Here is a 19,066-nt window from a genome sequence, read left to right as displayed (position 1 = left end):
ACGTACCATAAATTAAAAATTTAATTTGCATTTTTAAGTTGCAAACTCCAAATATGCCAGCCAAATTAACAATAACTTAAAAGCCTCGCTGAAATGGAGTAATGCCAGAAGCAAAGAAAACAATGTGAACGCGAATTAAAACGAAGTAGCATAGGAAAATAATTTCCTATTCCGAATGTTTACCATCAGCGCTTTTTTTTTTTGAAAAATAACACATATATATGTGTATATAGGAATATATATATATATTAGGGTGGTCCAAAAATGCATGGGAAAAAATTTATATTAAAATTTTTATGCTGCCGCCCCCCATAATGGTAAAGAATGAAAAATAAAAAGACCCGTATTTTTTTTTTTTTAATCAGACCATATTTAATGGTGCCGCCGGGGCTTTGAAATATCCCATGTATTTTGCATGGGAAAAAAATACTTTTTCGTAGATTTCATGTAAAAACCTGGAAAATGAATATATTTTAACCGGATAACTCAGTTTCTCTTCATAATTGGTCAGGGAATAACAACCAATTATGAAATAATTAATTTTTTTGTATTAACTATTTTTTATAGAACCCCAAAAAGCCCCCATAAAACGAAAATCTAAGAAAAAATCGAAAAACAATATTTTATATTACTTTTATGATATTTTTTTTACGAAACTTTGTACACATGTTTTTGGAGGTGATAGAAGTAACATAGGGTACCATCAGCGAGGTGGATAGGGTTTGAGATATAGGTCAAAACGTGGACCCAGGTAACCTTCGAATGTGTATGTACAATATGGATATCAAATGGAAGCTGTTGGTGAATGCTTTAGTTCAGAGTATTCCTCATGCCGCTCCGTGACTAGGGTCTCGAAATAAAAACCCAAAACGTGGACCCTAGAATGTGTTTGTACAATATGGATATCAAATTGAAGCTGTTGGTGAATGCTTTAGTACAGAGTATTTTTCATGCCGCTCCGTGACTGGGGTCTCGAGATATAGGTTGTTATTCCCTGACCAATTATGAAGAGAAACTGAGTTATCCGGTTAAAATATATTCATTTTCCAGGTTTTTACATGAAATCTACGAAAAAGTATTTTTTTCCCATGCAAAATACATGGGATATTTCAAAGCCCCGGCGGCACCATTAAATATGGTCTGATTAAAAAAAAAAAATACGGGTCTTTTTATTTTTCATTCTTTACTATTTTGGGGGGCGGCAGCATACAAATTTTTTTTTGGACCACCCTAATATATATATATATCAAATATTAATAATACAGTGAAAATTTGGAATAAAAAGTCCCGGCGCTATTTTTTTAAATAAAACATATTCATATACAGTCGAACCTCAATAAGTCGAACTTCGATATCTCGAATATTTGATATCTCGAATCAAATTGCTTGGCAATGGCGTTTAGAGTGAGAATTGTGTGTAATTTTTACTTGATAACTCGAACTTCTATTAGTCGAATATCTTGATAACTCGAACAGAATATTTGGCGCCATCTTTGATAAGTCGAATTTCCGGGGGCATCCCCTTATTGCGTGTTGCTTATTTTATAGCAAACAGATGTCAGCAGTTGGGTCGCTGCACTGTTTAAGTCCACAGGTATTTTATTAGTAGTTCTTACGCGAAAATAAACTCTGTTGACATGTGATCAAAACGTTGTTTAAAAACTTTATCTATTGATGAAAAATTTAAACTAATAAAGGTAATAAAGTAGAAATGGGTGCGCGAAAAAAAGATGTAGCTGTAAAGTATGCTATTCCGGCAAATACAGTGTCAACTATTTTAAAAAATAAACAAACGGTTATTAATGCAATCGAAAGTGGTGGTGCAAGTGGGAGTTCAAAGAGGCTAAAAAAGCCAACATACGTAAATGTGGACAAAGCAGTTTTAGAATGGTTTAAATCGGCAAGAACACGGAATTTGCCTATATCCGGAGGATTACCTAAAGAAAAAGCATTGGAATTTAGTCAAAAAAAGAGGTTGTCTGTAAAGTCGGTTTACTAACGATAGTTTAACGTGACAACGTCATAAGAAAATATTGAAAATATATTCAAAATCGCGCGATTTTTTATACCAAATTTTCTCCTGCGGCATTATTTTTTTATTAAATAAAATATATATGTGTATATATAGTACATATATATCATATAGTAATAATATAGTGAAAATTTGGAATTAAAAATCGCACGATGTTTTATTCCGAATTTTCGTCTGTGGCGTAATTCTTCTTTTTTAACTAAAACATATACATATATATTAAATACTAATGACGTATTTTTGTTTTAAATAAAATATAGGTATATATATAATATATCAAATATTAATATTTGATATTTTTTCAAACAAAACATATATATGTATGAAATATTAATAAATAACTTTTTTTTGTTTGAATACAAATTTAAATACACCCACTAAATAGAAATCCGTAAACTGAAAATGCCTACAATCAAACCTACTTTACTAAAATTCAAGCATTAATATATATATATGTATATAAATATATATATATATATAAATATATATATATATATCCATAAATATACCTATATATATATATTTTGGTTATTTCAACAATCAGAAGGGCTGCCAGAAATCTTATAAATAAACAGTTTTAGAAGATAATAAATGAATAAAAATACAACATTTTCCAGTTTTGTCTAAAATTGTTTATTTGTAAGATGTCTGGCAGCACTTCTGCTTGTTGAAATAACCAAAATAGCAGAATTCTTGGTCAATTTTACAAATTCATCAAATAACTTAAAAACTATAACCCCGCGCCAGGTGAGGTTTTCACTTTTAGAAATTAGAATACCCCCTCTACAACCAATTTTTGGAAACAAGACCTCGTTGAGCATGTCACGGTAACGCTCGCCATTTACTGTAACCGCGGCTCCTCGCTCATTTTCGAAAACAAATGGCCCGATGATGCCGCCAGACCAAAAACCGCACCAAACAGTGACTCGTTGTGGATGCATTTGCTTCTCTACAGTAACGAGTGGATTTTCTGAGCCCCAAATCTGACAATTTTGCTTGTTGACGTAGCCACCGATGTGAAAATCAGAAAAGAAGAAGAAGACTCATCACTTTGGAAATAGGTTTTCAATATTTCCAAATTTTGTTCAAGCGTATAGCGTCCCATTTCGTAAATGTCAAACCTTTAAGTAAATTATGAACACATTTGACATGTCATTTGTGTTACCATTCTCAAAAAATAGGTTATTCAAAAAGCAAACGCTATATGGCCCACCCTGTACAAAAACAAAATGCCAGTCTAACGGTTAGACGCGATAGAAGTGAAACCTTCCGTAAAACAAACTGAGAGAGAATGAGACGAAGGCAGCATTAGGAGCGGGATAATTATAGGTTCATTATAATATTGCTATAAAGTTCATATTTTATTCATCCTCAATGTTTTCAATTTCAACAAATGATATGGGTGGCTTATGATAGCTAAAATATGATACAAATGCTTTGGTTTCGATGTTGTCAACATATCTTTGAAATACCGTGTCAATTGTTGTTTTTTTCTGTCGATATTCACGACACTTTTCTGCATTATTTTTCGGCATAATTGCGGTAAACATTTAAAAATGAAAATATTTACGAATATAAAAACACGGACGCAATACAGCACACGCGGTTGCTATTATGAGCGTATATTACACAGACGTACTAACATACACACAAACATTCGTAGGACGCTTGGTTTGAATTTTTTATACATATGTATGTATGCTATACTATGGCCTAGCCTATGTACGTACATACATATTTGTGTTCTGAACTTCCAGCAAAACAATGCTTATTAATATACACATATGCATCTACATACAACCGCACACACAGGCCACTCACTTTATTCCTGTAAATGCGTATGTCGTCCAAAGCTAAAATTCTATGCCTAGCGACTACAAGAACAAAATGCATTAATAGGCGCAGGCGTAGCGGCCATCATCCTAGTTGCCAAAGCGCTGAACAGTCGCGGCGGCGCCGAACAGTTTCAACTATTGTACTGTGCAACAAAAACTCATCATCAAAAAATTGATTTATAAATTCGAGCTCATAGTTCTAAGAGCAAGTACTTTCATTCATAAAACGAGCCGCCCATATGCTAATTTTCTCGACAATTCGAAAATAGTCAATAGTGGAATATTTCGCGTAGAATTATTTGCCAATATTCAATTTTTGTCAAGTCGAGTGCCCGCGGCTCCGTAAATATGTTTGCACCCATATATGTATGTAAATATATGTTTCTAAATGCTCGACAACCGCAACTGCCTGTTCAAGGTTACTGTGCATTAGGCCGGGTCGATTTGTGGGAAGGCAAAAAAATCGCCCATTGGTCTGTGAAAATCATATTCTAGGGATCAGAATAAGAAATTTTGCCGAAGGAACCATACCTCTAAAACGATTTCTGATGTCCCCCAATATGGGTCGAACTTTTTAGTTTCTTTTCTATAACTCACATTCATTCATTTACATATGTTCTGACTAAATAAATTTCTTAAGAGAAAAAATAGATAATATTATAAATAAATAAAAATAAAGAAAAAACATAGCCATTTAGCTGATTTTTTCATGTAAAGGCCAAAAATGGTGATATTTTGAAATTGGGGGACATCAGAATTCGTTTTAGAGGTATGGTTCCTTCGGAAAAGTTTCTTATTTTGATCCCTAGAATACGATTTTCATAGAGCAATGAGCGATTTTTAAATCGACCCGCCCTACTGTACATGCAATGCTGTGCCTATGAATGTGCGCTGTGCCTATGAATGCGCGCTGGATTTCTTGAGAAATTTTACCGTATGTTTTGCTGTGGCGAGGCACATATGTACATACACACAACATATATACATATATCCGCATATATACATACATATATAAATTCACAAATTTAAATTTGCTTATGCCATCCTTCTGTGTGCCTGGTAATGAAGCATTTTCTATACATACATATATATACGTATATCTTTTTTCTTCTTCTTTTTGGTGTCGCTTTTTCGTTTCACTTTTTCTCAAACCACTCCCAACGATTCTAAAGAAGTTTTCACTTCAAAAAATTCAAAAATATATACAAACACAGGCTTAAACTTTTATTTAAAACCGAGCTAAACGCACTTAATACATTTAAAGCTATAAACACATTCGTGATACCCGTATTATCATATTCATTCGGAATAATTAAATGGACAGCTACGGATCTCGAAGGTCTCAATAGATTAACAAGAACAACCCTAACAAAACATCGCTACCTGCACCCGAATTCGTGCACAGAGCGGATCACGATCAAACGGAAGGAAGGTGGAAGAGGACTTATTGATATACAGTGCCAGCTCGCTAATCCGAATTAATGATTGCAGACCCTGATTCGGATTAACGATATATTCGGATTACTGGATGTGCTGTCATTATGCTTATAATTCACTATATCCGAAAATAAAACAAAAGCCAGAATTTCAAAACAAATTTATTTTATTCTTATTAATCAACAATGAAAAAATTAAAGATTTTTATAAATAGGTACTGTTCATGTCACATACGATGAAATTATCTCCTCTACGAGATGTTGTAATATGTGAGCGAGGTTTAATATTGAACCGCAGCTAACTTATGTTAGCTGCAATAAACTTTCTTTTTCTTTTGGATGTCAACAGGTGTAGTCATACTTTTTAACATAAGCAAATTATTAAGGAAGTAATTTCCAGATACAAAAAAAATCAAATTAAAAATAAAAATTAGCAATAAAACATTTTTTGGCGCCCGAGCAGGGACAGTCGGTCCAGTTTTTAAGTTGAACACCAGAATCAACCTAATATTATTTAAATTTTCTTAATAATTTTGTCTAATATGGATCAGGTAAATGTACTTACAGAAATTCAAACGCATTTGCTGTGCGAGCTGACGAAGCTTAAAGAAAAGGCACATGGGCTGCGTCCGGAAACGCTGTCTCAGGGGTATATTAGGGTGATTAGTGAAAGAGTAGATCATCTATATACATCCTTTATAAAAAACCATGAACAAATAATTAGGTCTATAAAGGATGAGGGCGTGTGTGTTGATGAAATTCCATACGTGACTAGTGCAACTTTTGATAGCTTCGAAGACTTATATTTCACCTTTAAAGGGTTTTTGTATGATTCTATGCCAGCCTGCTCTACAGCTTCACCGGTGGCATTGAACAGTACATTTGTGGCTCCTTCCCATCGAAATGATACATTTTACAGTGACGCTAAATTACCGAAAATCTCCGTACCAAATTTCTCGGGTGATTATTTGGAATGGTTTTCCTTTCGTGATCTTTATACTTCTCTTGTGCATAATAACAGTGCACTCAGTAAAATTCAGAAAATGTATTATTTAAAAAATTGTGTCACTGGAGAAGCTGCACGTTTTATCAAACATATTTTCGCAACCGAAGCAAACTATGATCTTGCTTGGAAAACATTAGAGGATAGATTCCATAATAAGCGTGCTATTGTTGACACATGGTTAAAAAAGTTATTCGCGATACCAAAGTGCATTGTAGCTTCGCACTCAGCAATTCGAACACTTTTGGACACTACTAAAGAATGTATTGCTTCATTAACCAACCTTAATGTCTCAACCACAAATTGGGACCCCCTTATAGTCCATTTGACCATTCAGAAGCTAGATTCTGAGACGAGAAAGGATTGGGAAAAGTCATTACAGGCCTCCAGAGAGCTTCCTACTTTGGAACAACTCATTAGGTTTTTGGAGACATGCTTTCGTACTTTGGAAACTCTCAATGTAGACAATACTCAAAAACTTAAGTCGGCGAATATTCCTCAACGCCAACTGGTACGAAATTTCAACATAACAAACTCAAGCAAAAGTGAAAACTCTATTTCTTGCTTATGTTGTAAGAAATCGCATCGCCTCTTTAAGTGCTGGGTATTTAGGGCTTATACGCCCACAGAAAGAAAACAATTTGTTACTCGTAATTCGTTATGTCGCAACTGTCTTTTTCCTGGACATTCGGCAAGCGATTGCACTTCTAATCATACGTGCAGCGTATGTAATCGCAAACATCATACTTTATTACATGAAGTTTTTTCAGACTCACAACCTGCTGAGTCAGTCACTCCATCTCGTACTAAGCAGATACAAGGGCTCCATGTAACTGCTCCTTTCTCTTCGCAGGAGTGCAAACGTGAAGTTCTACTTGCAACTATTATTTTAAAAATCGACACGCCTAATGGTGCTGTATCCGCACGAGCCTTATTAGATCAAGGATCTCAAGGCACATTCGTTACAGAGCAATTTATACAATTATATAAATTACCATGCCGTTCCACTTCTTTACAAGTGCGTGGGGTAAACACGCAGCAGAAAAATTGTGTAAAGAAATTAGCGTATCTTAAACTGTATTCCTGCGTAGAATACGATTATACACTACATGCAAAGGCATATGTCTTACCCAAGTTTCGTTCATATCTGCCACAACAGAGTTTTATTCCATTACAGCTTAGTTCTGATATTTCAAATATTCCTCTAGCGGATCCTGAATATTTCAAATCACGTTCCATAGATCTTATCTTGGGCGCTGATGTATATGGTTTTCTAATGAAAGACTCTCAAATAAAAACTGATAGTGGACTTATTTACCAAAATACTCATTTTGGATGGGTTATCTCCGGACCAATGTCAACATCGGTTAATATTGAAACAATAAATACACATCTTTGTCATATAGATGATCAGCTTAAGCGTTTTTGGGAGCAAGAAGAATTGCCAAACATAAGACCGCAATCTGCTGAAGATATAGCCACTGAACAACACTTCATTTCTACACACTTAAGGGATAACACGGGTCGATATATTGTATCGCTTCCTTTCCGAGCTGAGCTTAATGGGAAACCAGTACCAGAGTTTCATAATTCTCATTTAGGTGCTTTAATTAGACTAAAGAATATGGAGCGGGTGTTTGCCAGAAACCCAAACTTCCAAATTGCTTACCTAAAGTTTATGAGAGAGTATCAAGATTTAGGGCATATGGAGTTGGTTGGAGAATACCCCAAAAATCTTACTCCGCTTTCATATTATTTGCCACACCATGGCGTAGAAAAGCTTAGTAGCACAACCACAAAGCTGCGCGTTGTATTTGATGGTTCGAGTAAGTACCAAAATAATCGATCACTTAACGAGGAACTGGTGGCCGGACCTGTATTACATTCCGATTTACACCAAATAATACTTCGTTGGCGTAGGCATAAAATAGCTATGTGCTCTGACATAGAAAAAATGTTTAGGCAAATTGTTGTATACCCTGATCACCAACGTTTTCAAAATATTCTCTGGAGAGAATCTGTAAAGGATCCTATAAAAATATATAAATTAAAAACTGTAACCTATGGTACAACTTCCGCTCCCTTTCTTTCTATCAGGACATTACAACAGCTTGCAAAGGATCAGTCTGATACCTACGCACTAGCCTCAGAAGTATTGTTACGCGACATTTATGTCGATGACGTTATAACTGGGGCAGACAGTCTTTCCGAGGCTTTTCATCTGCAACAAGAATTATGTGCACTACTAAAGGCTGGAGGATTTTGTTTGAGGAAATGGTCTTCAAATTGCGCTGATCTTCTTCAATCAATCCCTAAAGAAATGAAAGAATTTTCTACTGCAGTATCACTTAGTGATGCAGATTTCATTAAATCTTTAGGATTACAATGGCATCCAGTGGGTGACTACTTTTCGTTCGTTGTTTCTTTCCCAATACCTGATAAAACTACCAAACGAAGTTTATTATCTGATGCGTCAAAATTATTTGACCCTCTTGGATGGTTAGCACCAACAACCATAATAGCTAAAATTATGTTTCAAAAGTTGTGGCGTCTTGGTATTAGTTGGGATGATGAGCTTCCTAATTGTATAAAAAGCGAATGGCTCGAGTATCGCAAAGCGCTTCCTTGTTTAGAAAATATTAAAATTGACAGGTTTATAGGCACTTCAAAATCAAGGCGATGCTGTTTACATGGTTTTTGTGATGCATCGCAAGTTGCTTATGCAGCCGTGGTTTACTCGAGAACAATTATGGAAAATGGAGAAGTAGTTGTGCAACTGCTTCAGAGTAAGACAAGGGTGGCTCCCGTAAAATTACTCACAATACCTAAGCTGGAGCTCTGCGCATCTCATTTACTTGCCCAACTGGTAGATAAGGTAGTGAAATCTTTGCAGGGGTGTGTTGAAAATATTGCTTTGTGGAGCGATAGTACGACAGTTTTAGCGTGGATTAGAGCGGAGCCGATTCGTTGGACAGTGTTTGTAGCAAACCGCGTAGCAGAGATTCAGCGTCTTACAAACGTCAGCCAGTGGCGATATATTCCTACATCCGACAACCCCGCAGATTGTGCAACGAAAGGCATTCTACCAGACAATTTATCAATTCATCCTCTCTGGTGGCATGGCCCTGAGTGGCTACTTCAAAACGAGAGTGCATGGCCAAGTGATATTGACTATAGGAAGGAGACCACCCTTGAAAAACGAAAAGTGGTCAACATCTTGCATATCAATTCTTCAAGTTATCCACAAATTTTATACAAATTTTCTACTTTAGGTAAAACAATTTCTGTGACAGCCTATATTTTTCGTTTTTATTACAATGCAACTTCTCAACCTCGGCGCTTTGGAAACCTAACAGCCGCAGAGTTGAAATCGGCATTCAATCGTCTGCTATATTTGTCCCAACGCTACGAATATCATGAAGAAATAAAGCAATTGTTACAAACAGGTGAGCTACAGAAGAGCAATCCGATCAAGAAACTGAACCCTTTCATTTGTGGAGAAGGATTTCTACGCGTAGGAGGAAGGTTACAACTCGCTGATATACCTGAGAATATGAAACATCCCTTTTTGTTATCTAAGAAAAACCCTCTAACTCTACTTTTATTTACAGACGCACATACAAGAACGTTACATGGGGGTATACAACTAATGATAACTTTCATTAGGCGAAATTATTGGATACCAAATGCGCGTAGAATTGCGGAAACTGTATTAAAGCGTTGTTTGGTATGCTTTAGATATACAGCGAAAGTAGCAGAACAACTTATGGGACAAATTCCAGCGGTTCGATTGACTCCAGCGCGACCATTCTTACATAGCGGCGTCGATTTTGCTGGTCCAATTGATGTACGCCAATCGTCTCTTCGTAATGCTAGAACATCAAAGGGGTATATTTGTATATTTCTATGTATGGTATCAAAGGCAGTCCACTTGGAATGTGTCTCCAGTTTATCTACTGAGGCCTTTATCGCAGCTTTTCGGCGCTTCATTTCACGTAGAGGAAAATGTACGCAACTATACTTAGATTGTGGGACAAACTTCGTTGGTGCCAGCAGTCTACTGCACACCATGCATCAGCGCAACACAGCATCAATACCGGAAGACCTCAGAGCATGTTTTGCTAGCGAAGGCACAACTTGGAATTTTATTCCGCCAGCCTCTCCACACTTCGGTGGTTTATGGGAAGCTGGGGTAAAATCCACAAAATTTCACCTTAAGCGTGTCTTGGAAGACCGCGTTTTGAATTTCGAAGAGTTGACTACACTTTTATATCAAATAGAAGCTTGCCTGAATTCGCGTCCTCTTTGTCCGCTCAATGAAGATGAGGAAAACTGCGACGCACTTACACCAGGACATTTTTTAATTGGAGAACCAACTCTTAATATTCCTGATGAAAACTTACTTGATTTCGCTACTTCTGGATTAAGTCGGTGGCGTATGGTTGAACGCTTAAAACAACACTTTTGGCGTCGCTGGTATTCGGAGTATCTCAGTCGATTACAAAGCCGTCCGAAATGGACCACTACTCGTATCAATGCTAAAATCGGCGACCTAGTTCTGATGTATGACGAAAGATGTCCACCTGGCAGGTGGCCTTTAGCGCGCATAGTTGAAATGCATCCAGGACCTGATGGACTAACCCGAGTAGTCACTTTGAAATGTAAAGGAAAATTTTTCAAGAGACCTATTCGTAAAATTTGTTTTCTACCTAACGTGAACCCTTCCAAATTAACGGAAGATAGGATTGTTGAAGGCAGCAACGATACGGCTGTGAGTCGGGGCACAGCCATTCAACCTGGCGATAAACCAATTACCTCCAACGGCTCTGCTGGAAACAATTCTAATTTCTCCGTTTAGTGAAGTACTGTCGTCCTTGGGCCCGGGAATGTTCATGTCACATACGATGAAATTATCTCCTCTACGAGATGTTGTAATATGTGAGCGAGGTTTAATATTGAACCGCAGCTAACTTATGTTAGCTGCAATAAACTTTCTTTTTCTTTTGGATGTCAACAGGTGTAGTCATACTTTTTAACATAAGCAAATTATTAAGGAAGTAATTTCCAGATACAAAAAAAATCAAATTAAAAATAAAAATTAGCAATAAAACAGGTACATATGTACATATGTATGTATGTATAATATTTACATATTACGTTTTTTTTTACGTAGATAATTTGTGATATAGGTTTACTTGTCTTTCAGTGCACATGCTTGTAAAGCCTTGTTCCGCAATTCTTTTAGCATTAATATGTAATCTGATTTCAGACCTCGTTCCTTTGCCCAATCTATTGAAATATTTAAGGCCTGCAGAGCTTCACGATATTTAACGTGTTTCGTAATTAAATGTTCTGGTTCCACATTTTCTGTGTCTGACTCTGAACTACTACACGAAGTATTGTCAGAGTTCATAATCCAGCTAAGAACTTCATCTTCAGAAATATGCACTTCATTGTTGCGGTGAAATAAGTTGGTTATTGTGCGAAATTCTTCTGTTTCTTCAACACGATCATTCTCTGGCAACTCTTGTTGTAACAATGATAGAGGGATGTTATCATCTGAAGCCCACCTCTGAGATTGAATATGCTTCCAACAAAAGACTTTATAGAAGAATTGGGCACCCTGTCCCAAGATCGTTTAAGCAATTCACAAACTGAATTGTTTCAAAAAAATGTCTGAATCATCCGCTACAGAGCTTACCCAAGAGATCTTTTTTGTAAAACAGCTTAGTTAGTCGTATCGCGTTCTGATCTATGGGTTGAATAATACTAGTACAATTTGGGGGTAAAAACATAGTTTTATATTGCCCACATTCAGATACCAGCGGCTCTCCATGACACTTCGCATTATCCAGTAACAATAAAGCTTTTTTGGGCAAATTATTTTCAATTTGATAGTCTTTTACCTGTGATATAAACGATTTAAAAAACCATTCAGTAAAAATATATGTTGTCATCCATGCATTTTTCGATGCGTAATATTCAACAATATGTTGTTATTTAAACGAACGTGGATTTTTGGATTTCCCAACCACAGCAATGTTAAGCTTGTGAGTTCCAGATTTGTTGGCACAGCACAGGAAGGTGATTCTCTCTTTGCTCATTTTGGTACCAGAAGCAGACTTTTCTTTACAATGCACTAAAGATTTTCCTGGAAACATTTTCCAAAAGAGTCCAGACTCATCAGCATTGTAAATTTGGTCGTCAATCAGGTTTTCAGTCTCGATAATGTCATAGAGCTTATTTTGAAAATCAGGTACAAGATCAGGTCTAGCAGATAAGGATTCGCCGCATATTTTCAAAGTTCGCACAGAAACTCGCTTCTTAAAATTTTGCAACCATCCGTCACTAGCGTGAAATGATTGATTCGGATACATTTTTGATGAAGTGATTTAGCTTTTTGTCGTAAAATTTCTGCGAAAATGGTTTGATGCCGTGACCGCTTCTCTTCAAACCAAGCATACAACTTAATCTCTAATTCTTCATTCTCTCCCGCTTTGAGTGTCTTGCGCTCTTTTAAAAGTTTGGCATCAGAATTCTCAGCAATTCTTATAAAAGAATAAATATGTATGTACAGTAATATTTACAGAATACATTTTCTACACAGGTTTTTTACCTTTTAATATTTTCAGCATTTATTTTTATGTCGCAAATTGTTGAAGCTCCTACACCAAATTTCTTTGCTAAAACTTTTCCTGATTGTCCACGATTTACTTCTTCTATTATTTTAAGCTTATCAGCTAATGACAGTGTTTTATGTGCACGTTTTTTTGCCATGTTATTATATTTAAATTGATGTTTTCGCGACTAATACCACAACTAAACCGGTTAGACGGGATAGAAGTGAAACCTTCCGTAAGACAAACTGAGAGAGAATGAGACGAAAGCAGCATTAGGAGCGGGATAATTATAGGTTCATTATAATATTGCTATAAAGTTCATATTTTATGTTCTTCATTTTATTATTATTCATCCTCAATGTTTTCAATTTCAACAAATGATACGAGTGGCTTATGATAGCTAAAATATGATACAAATGCTTTGGTTTCGATGTTGTCAAAAAAAATACCAAAACGGACCGAAGAAACAGACTTACAAAATTTCTTCCATTTTCGTCTACTTGTATTCATATAAAAATTTATGTCTCTTCCCACCAAAGCTAAATGTATTAGTATATTTCTTCTTGTATTTATTTAAGGCCGAAATCCCGGCGGTACTGCAATACCGGGCCAACCCGTGGCAGAGGTGGACCAAGCCCTTAAAACACTCCGCCCATTTCCAAAAATCAGTTTAACATTTGTTGTCCTCCGATGGAGGATCTATCAGATGTTAAGCTACAAAGCTACACTTTGATCTTAGCCATAAGGCCGAGAAGCGATAACCATACACAACCAACAAACTCAATATATTTTCAATACATTTTCTAATAAACCTTTTGAGAATTACACGCTCACAAAAATTAATGTACGAAATATTTATACCGATTCACTTAAACTGACTTTCAGTATCTAAACCAAACATAGAAAAGCCAACAAGCCACGGCGAGCTGTTTGATTTCATGTTCGTGCCTGTGTATGTGCATTTGTGCGTTCATATCGCCACAGTGCATGACTACCAGCCTTGGCTGAGCACAGTAAGAAAATGTATTCGAGCGTATATATGTATGTATGTACGTTAGTGTGTTTGTACGATTGTGCTCTGCGCTCAGCTTTGTGTCGATTTTACTGTCCGCTGCGCAGGTTGGGGTATTCTTGCAGAATGTAAAGATGATTCACACACTGTCGACCGACTGGGTACAGTTGTCACAAGTGATGATATGTATAATTTTTATATGAAAAATCAAGGCGAATCTATTGAAGGTGGTTAGCAATAACACAGCTGATTTGTTATTTTTTTCTTCCGCCGTGTACATTTGGATGTCAACATAAAATTGAATTACGAAACGTTTTACTTAGCTTAGTGTATGAATTCACCTTGGAAAAAATTCAATTTTCTTCTATAATAAAATTTTAATAAAAAAAACTGTTTTCAATAAATAATCAGAAATGTCCTACAATGCAAATTTCAAAAAAAAAAAATTCCATTTTCGTCTACTTGTATTCATATACAAATTTATGTCTCTTCTCACCAAAGCTAAATGTATTAGTATATTTCTTCTTGTATTTATTCAAGGCCGAAATCCCGGCGGTACTGTAATACCGGGCCAACCCGTGGCAGAGGTGGACCAAGCCCTTAAAACACTCCGCCCATTTCCAAAAATCAGTTTAACATTTATTGTCCTCCGATAGAGGATCTATCAGATGTTAAGCTGATAAGATAACCATACACAACCAACAAACTCAATACATTTTCAATGCATTTTCTAATAAACCTTTTGAGAATTACACGCTCACAAAAATTATTTATATCAACATATAATATAACGCTTCGTGACTAAATAACTTTTAGGCCAGCGTCTACAGCATGACGCGGTAGCCGAGCGACTAGCAATGTGAGCTTCCGATCCAAAATCCTTGGTTCGAATCACAAGAAAAAATAAAAGTTATTTTTATTTAGTTCGTCGCTACGTTTATATCAACATATAATATAACGCTTCGTAGCCAAGAGGGTCGCTTTTTCGTTTCACTTTTCCTCAAATCACTCCCAACGATTCTAAAGAAGTTTTCACTTCAAAAAAACAAAAATTCGGTTTAACGAGCTTGCAACGAATGCGGACTATAGAGCACGTAATGCGTCATAAATTCAATTCGGATTACTGGATAATTCGGATTACACACCTTCGGATTAGCAAGCTGGCACTGTACTTGCATTACACAACACAAATACAAGATCTAAGAGAATACTTTCACAACCAAGAAACACAACTACACAAAGCAATAGCCAAGGCATAGGGAGAGTGGCGTGGGAATAATAATAATACCCTGAACAATAATTTCACACATACTTGGTGAGCAGGCGACAAGGTATTTTGAAATAGTTGAGAAACATGTTATTGACTGGAAGGTGTAGTGAATCAGGGGAGGTTGTTGAATACTTGACTACTATTGAGCTAGTTGAGCTTTTTGTTGGTGTTACAACGCAGTGTAATTGCATTCTAAGCAATAACTATTTCAGTAACCACATAAAAATGCATACTTGCTCTGCACGGGTTCGGTTCAAAGTACAAAGAGCTCACGAAGAACATTTGTTATTTTACTTTGGAGCCATCGCCGGGTTAAAGCATAAATGTAAGTATATATGTACATACATGAATATATATTATATATACATACATGTACGTATAATATAATATATGCAAATAAGTATAAATAATATTGTTCAAATGAATTATAAAAATATATCTCATGTAAATGAAAATTGCAGATTTTCTCAGGCACAAGCGCAAAATATTGCTAACAAATCGCAGCAGCCGACGTTGCAACAGCAAGGAAAATATTTGTGGTTATTTCCGAAACTTATCAGTTTGGAAATATTTTCTTCTAATTAATTGGGACCATATTTTTGGAAACGTGCACCGGAAATGGATATCAGGGCAGATGATGAGCTGATGGCAAACGTTGTTACATCACCGGCGGCGGACACACGCCTGCAGCCAACGTCTAATTCGAGGTTAGATACGATATCACCGGTTCTTCAACTAACCAATCCAAAGGTACATCGAGTATAAGCTTCTGAACATATTATTTATTTATTTAATTGTTTATTTGTCTTTGAATGGATACATTGTTACAGACTATGTCAAGCTATTGTACATACATTAGTATTAGTTTAGTAATTACTAAGAAAAAAGATGGTTGACTAAGATGACTAAAAGGAAGAGTTGAAAAACAAATTTAAATCTGCACATGCCCCAGAAATCGAAGCATTCACCCCGTAATTGGTTCTCGAGAAGCCAATTTTAAAGGTTTCGTACTATCGCATATAAGAATATATAAGATTGTGGGAGTATTAAATTGAATTTTACTTAAAATTGAAGGAGAATCAATGGTTCCGGAAATAATACGAATAATAAATGAGCATCAAGGTGTTTTAAGTCAATCAATAAACATCGAGATCGGTACGATTGTAAAGGTTCAGAAAAGTTTAAAGATCGGAGCGCAAAATGAAGAAAAACTTTCTGAACTCCCTCAATCCGATTACAGAGACCTATTTGGTACGGTCTCCAAATAACAGCGGCATACTCTAATATTGATCCAACAAAAGCTCAATACAATGTTTTGAGAGTGTGTGGGTTGGTAACGCAGAATAATTTCGGCGTACGAATGCTAGCATCGAATATGTCCGTTTTATAACGTGATTAACGTGGCTAGTGAAATTCAGCTTAGAATCGAAAAGTCTTTAAATTCTTCAACGGTTTGCATCAATACTATACGAAGTATGCAAAGCATTGGTTAATTTAGCTTATTTTACGAGAAAGCATTTGCTTATATTTCGTGGCAAACGATTTGAATAGCACCAGTTCCGGACATTGTGAAAGTCGGATTGCAAGTTTCCTGAGTTACTGAGTTACTTACCTGAGCACTGTTAATCACCGCAAATATTTACGAACATCAGCATACAACAAGTGTTCAGCAAAAGAAAAGCATGGACCAATATCGGTAATAAAGAGAATAAAAAGGAGGGGTCCTAGAATACTTCCCTGCGGGACACCAGAGGATGCAATAAATGCACGGGATGTCGTATTATCAACGGCTGTAACGTAGGGCATATTGGACAAATTTGATTTGATCCACGACAAAGAGAAGTCAGTATAAATTGTATAAACTTGCTTAGCAAATCTCTTCTGGAAGGCTCGAATGCACTAATCATTGAAAATAGACAAATTAGTGACAGTAGAGCGACTTACAACGAAACCATGCTGGTCGCTAGATAATAGGCCTTTGCCAGCAAAATATAACTTATTATTCACAGTTATCTGAAAAAGCTTTGAGACAGACGATAGCTTCGGCCTGTAACTCTTAGCATCGTTTTTATTTCCACTCTTATACAGGGTAGGCCATTTAAAGCGGGCCCATCTGGCAACCCTATAACTTTTGACAGGAACGTCAGATCGACTAATGACATAGCGCGTTGGAAGCGTCAGTCCAAGACAATTTTTACCATGGAGCAGTACACTCCAAAAGAACGCGCTGAAATAATTCAGCTTTACATCCAAAATAACTTCTCAATTGTGAAAACTCAACGTGCGTTAAAAAAAAAAAAATAAAGTTAAAAGTGCGCCATCCAAAAGCACTTTACAGCGTTTATACGCAAAATTTATTAACCACGGTAGTCTCAGCAATACCAGCCACGCATCCAGACAACGTACACGACGTTCTGCTGAAAATATCGAGGCTGTACGAGCCAGTGTTGAGGAGGCTCCGCGAACATCGAGTTATCGTCGTTCTCAGGAATTAGGCATCGCCAGGACAACACTCAGGCGCATAATTCGCATCGATTTGAAAATGTTTCCGTACAAAATTCAAATGGCACAAAAATTAATCGATTTTTTGAAGCCATTGTTCCCTGGAAGGTTGATTTCGAAAAATGGTGATTTTCCGTGGCCACCGAGATCACCAGATTTGACGCCACCGGACTTTTATTTGTGGGGTTATCTGAAATCCAAGGTATACATCAACAAGCCAAGGACTCTAACTCAACTTAAAAACAATATCCGACGCGAAATCGCCGCCATACCGGCCGAAATATTGGCCAAAACGATGGAAAACGCCGAAAAAAGGACACATTTGGCCATCAAGGCCAGAGGCAAACATTTGAAGGATATCATTTTCAAAAACTAGCTGGAACAAATCTCCTTGAATCAAAATAAATGATTTTTCATATCAACACAAAAAAAAAATGTTTTTTTCAATGTTTTTTTTCAGAAACAAATGGGCCCGCTTTAAATGGCCTACCCTGTATATAGGCGTAACGGATGTTCATTTCCAGTCATCAACAAAGATACCAGAGGACAACGATTTATTAAATACAGTTGTAAGAGAGTAAGATACAATGCAAGATGGCCGAGAGGACGACATCAGTAACAGATAGCCACAATAACCCAAAATTAAAAGGTGAAAAGCTATTAGAGGGCAAACTAGAATCAAAGTCCAAGTCGGGTTCAAAATTATACCCAACAAAGTCAGCAAATAAATTGGCAGATTCTTTGGCAGAATTTGCATATTTACTATTATAAAAAACATTATGTGATACCGTCGTGCAAGACTTTTTTGATTTGATGAATTGCTAAAAGGCTTTCGAGTTCGAAATAATATGGTTTTCGAAATTCAGGATGTAATTTCTATATCAGAACTTGTTCAAACAGTTAAATTCCTTTAAATGGCACTGAAATTTAGAGTAATGCACTGGGTCAGCAGGCCTTTTATACAGTTTGCAAAATTTGTTTTTTAGATTTTTTAGATGCCTAATCCGTTTGGTATGCCAAGGTGTCGTATGTACTTTCTTTTGATGAATAGGAATGTGCTTCAAGCACAGCTCAGAAACCTTAGTTAAAAAAAAATGAAAACAAGAGGTTACATCATTGCCATGGAAGGCATTATCCCAGTCAATACTTAATACAATTTCGTTAAAAATTGAGAAGTCGCATGATTTGTAGTTTAATTTGATGTTGGGCTCATCGGATACCTCAGAAAATTCATAAGATTCCAACTCAAGAGAAAGAGTAACATGATGTTTATCGGTTAAAGATATGGGAGCAATGCCTTCCGACAAAGTGTAGTTGATGTTATTTGAAATAAACACTAGATCTAGGTTTCTATTA

The 19,066-nt window shown here is 36.2% G+C and overlaps 1 protein-coding gene, 1 non-coding gene and 1 pseudogene across 4 annotated transcripts; 1 reads left to right on the top strand and 2 right to left on the bottom strand.

Annotated features, from left to right (window-relative positions):
• Positions 1-5,821: 5,821 nt before the first annotated feature.
• Positions 5,822-11,365, top strand: LOC129249827 (uncharacterized). 3 transcript variants are annotated; one of them, XM_054889498.1, is made up of 2 exons: positions 5,822-5,854; positions 8,967-11,365. In XM_054889498.1, the coding sequence occupies exon 2, from the start codon at positions 9,056-9,058 to the stop codon at positions 11,162-11,164; it is 2,109 nt and encodes a 702-aa protein (XP_054745473.1). In that variant the 5' UTR covers positions 5,822-5,854; positions 8,967-9,055; the 3' UTR covers positions 11,165-11,365. The 3 variants fall into 3 exon arrangements, with proteins under 3 accessions (XP_054745473.1, XP_054745471.1, XP_054745472.1); XM_054889496.1 differs by lacking the exon at positions 5,822-5,854 and having other exon boundaries at positions 8,440-9,578; positions 9,663-11,365; XM_054889497.1 differs by lacking the exon at positions 5,822-5,854 and having other exon boundaries at positions 8,440-9,752; positions 9,918-11,365.
• Positions 11,366-13,495: 2,130 nt separating this feature from the next.
• Positions 13,496-13,685, bottom strand: LOC129251102 (U2 spliceosomal RNA). The gene has a single exon (XR_008582915.1). It is a non-coding gene; the product is annotated as a U2 spliceosomal RNA (small nuclear RNA).
• Positions 13,686-14,469: 784 nt separating this feature from the next.
• On the bottom strand, positions 14,470-14,644 carry LOC129251010 (U2 spliceosomal RNA; annotated as a pseudogene).
• Positions 14,645-19,066: the final 4,422 nt, after the last annotated feature.

The sequence above is a fragment of the Anastrepha obliqua genome, chromosome 6, assembly GCF_027943255.1.
Source record: "Anastrepha obliqua isolate idAnaObli1 chromosome 6, idAnaObli1_1.0, whole genome shotgun sequence".
Taxonomy (NCBI): Eukaryota; Metazoa; Arthropoda; class Insecta; order Diptera; family Tephritidae; genus Anastrepha; species Anastrepha obliqua.
The sequence above is the reverse complement of the archived record's forward strand: the minus strand, read 5'-3'. Positions and strand labels throughout refer to the sequence as shown.

Coding starts and splice junctions, on each gene's coding strand:
- LOC129249827 (XM_054889496.1), top strand. CDS start 8,627: ATGAAAGAATTTTCTACTGCAGTATCACTTAGTGATGCAGATTTCATT. Junction 9,579..9,662: donor ATACAAATTTTCTACTTTAG/GTAAAACAATTT, acceptor GAAACCTAACAG/CCGCAGAGTTGAAATCGGCA.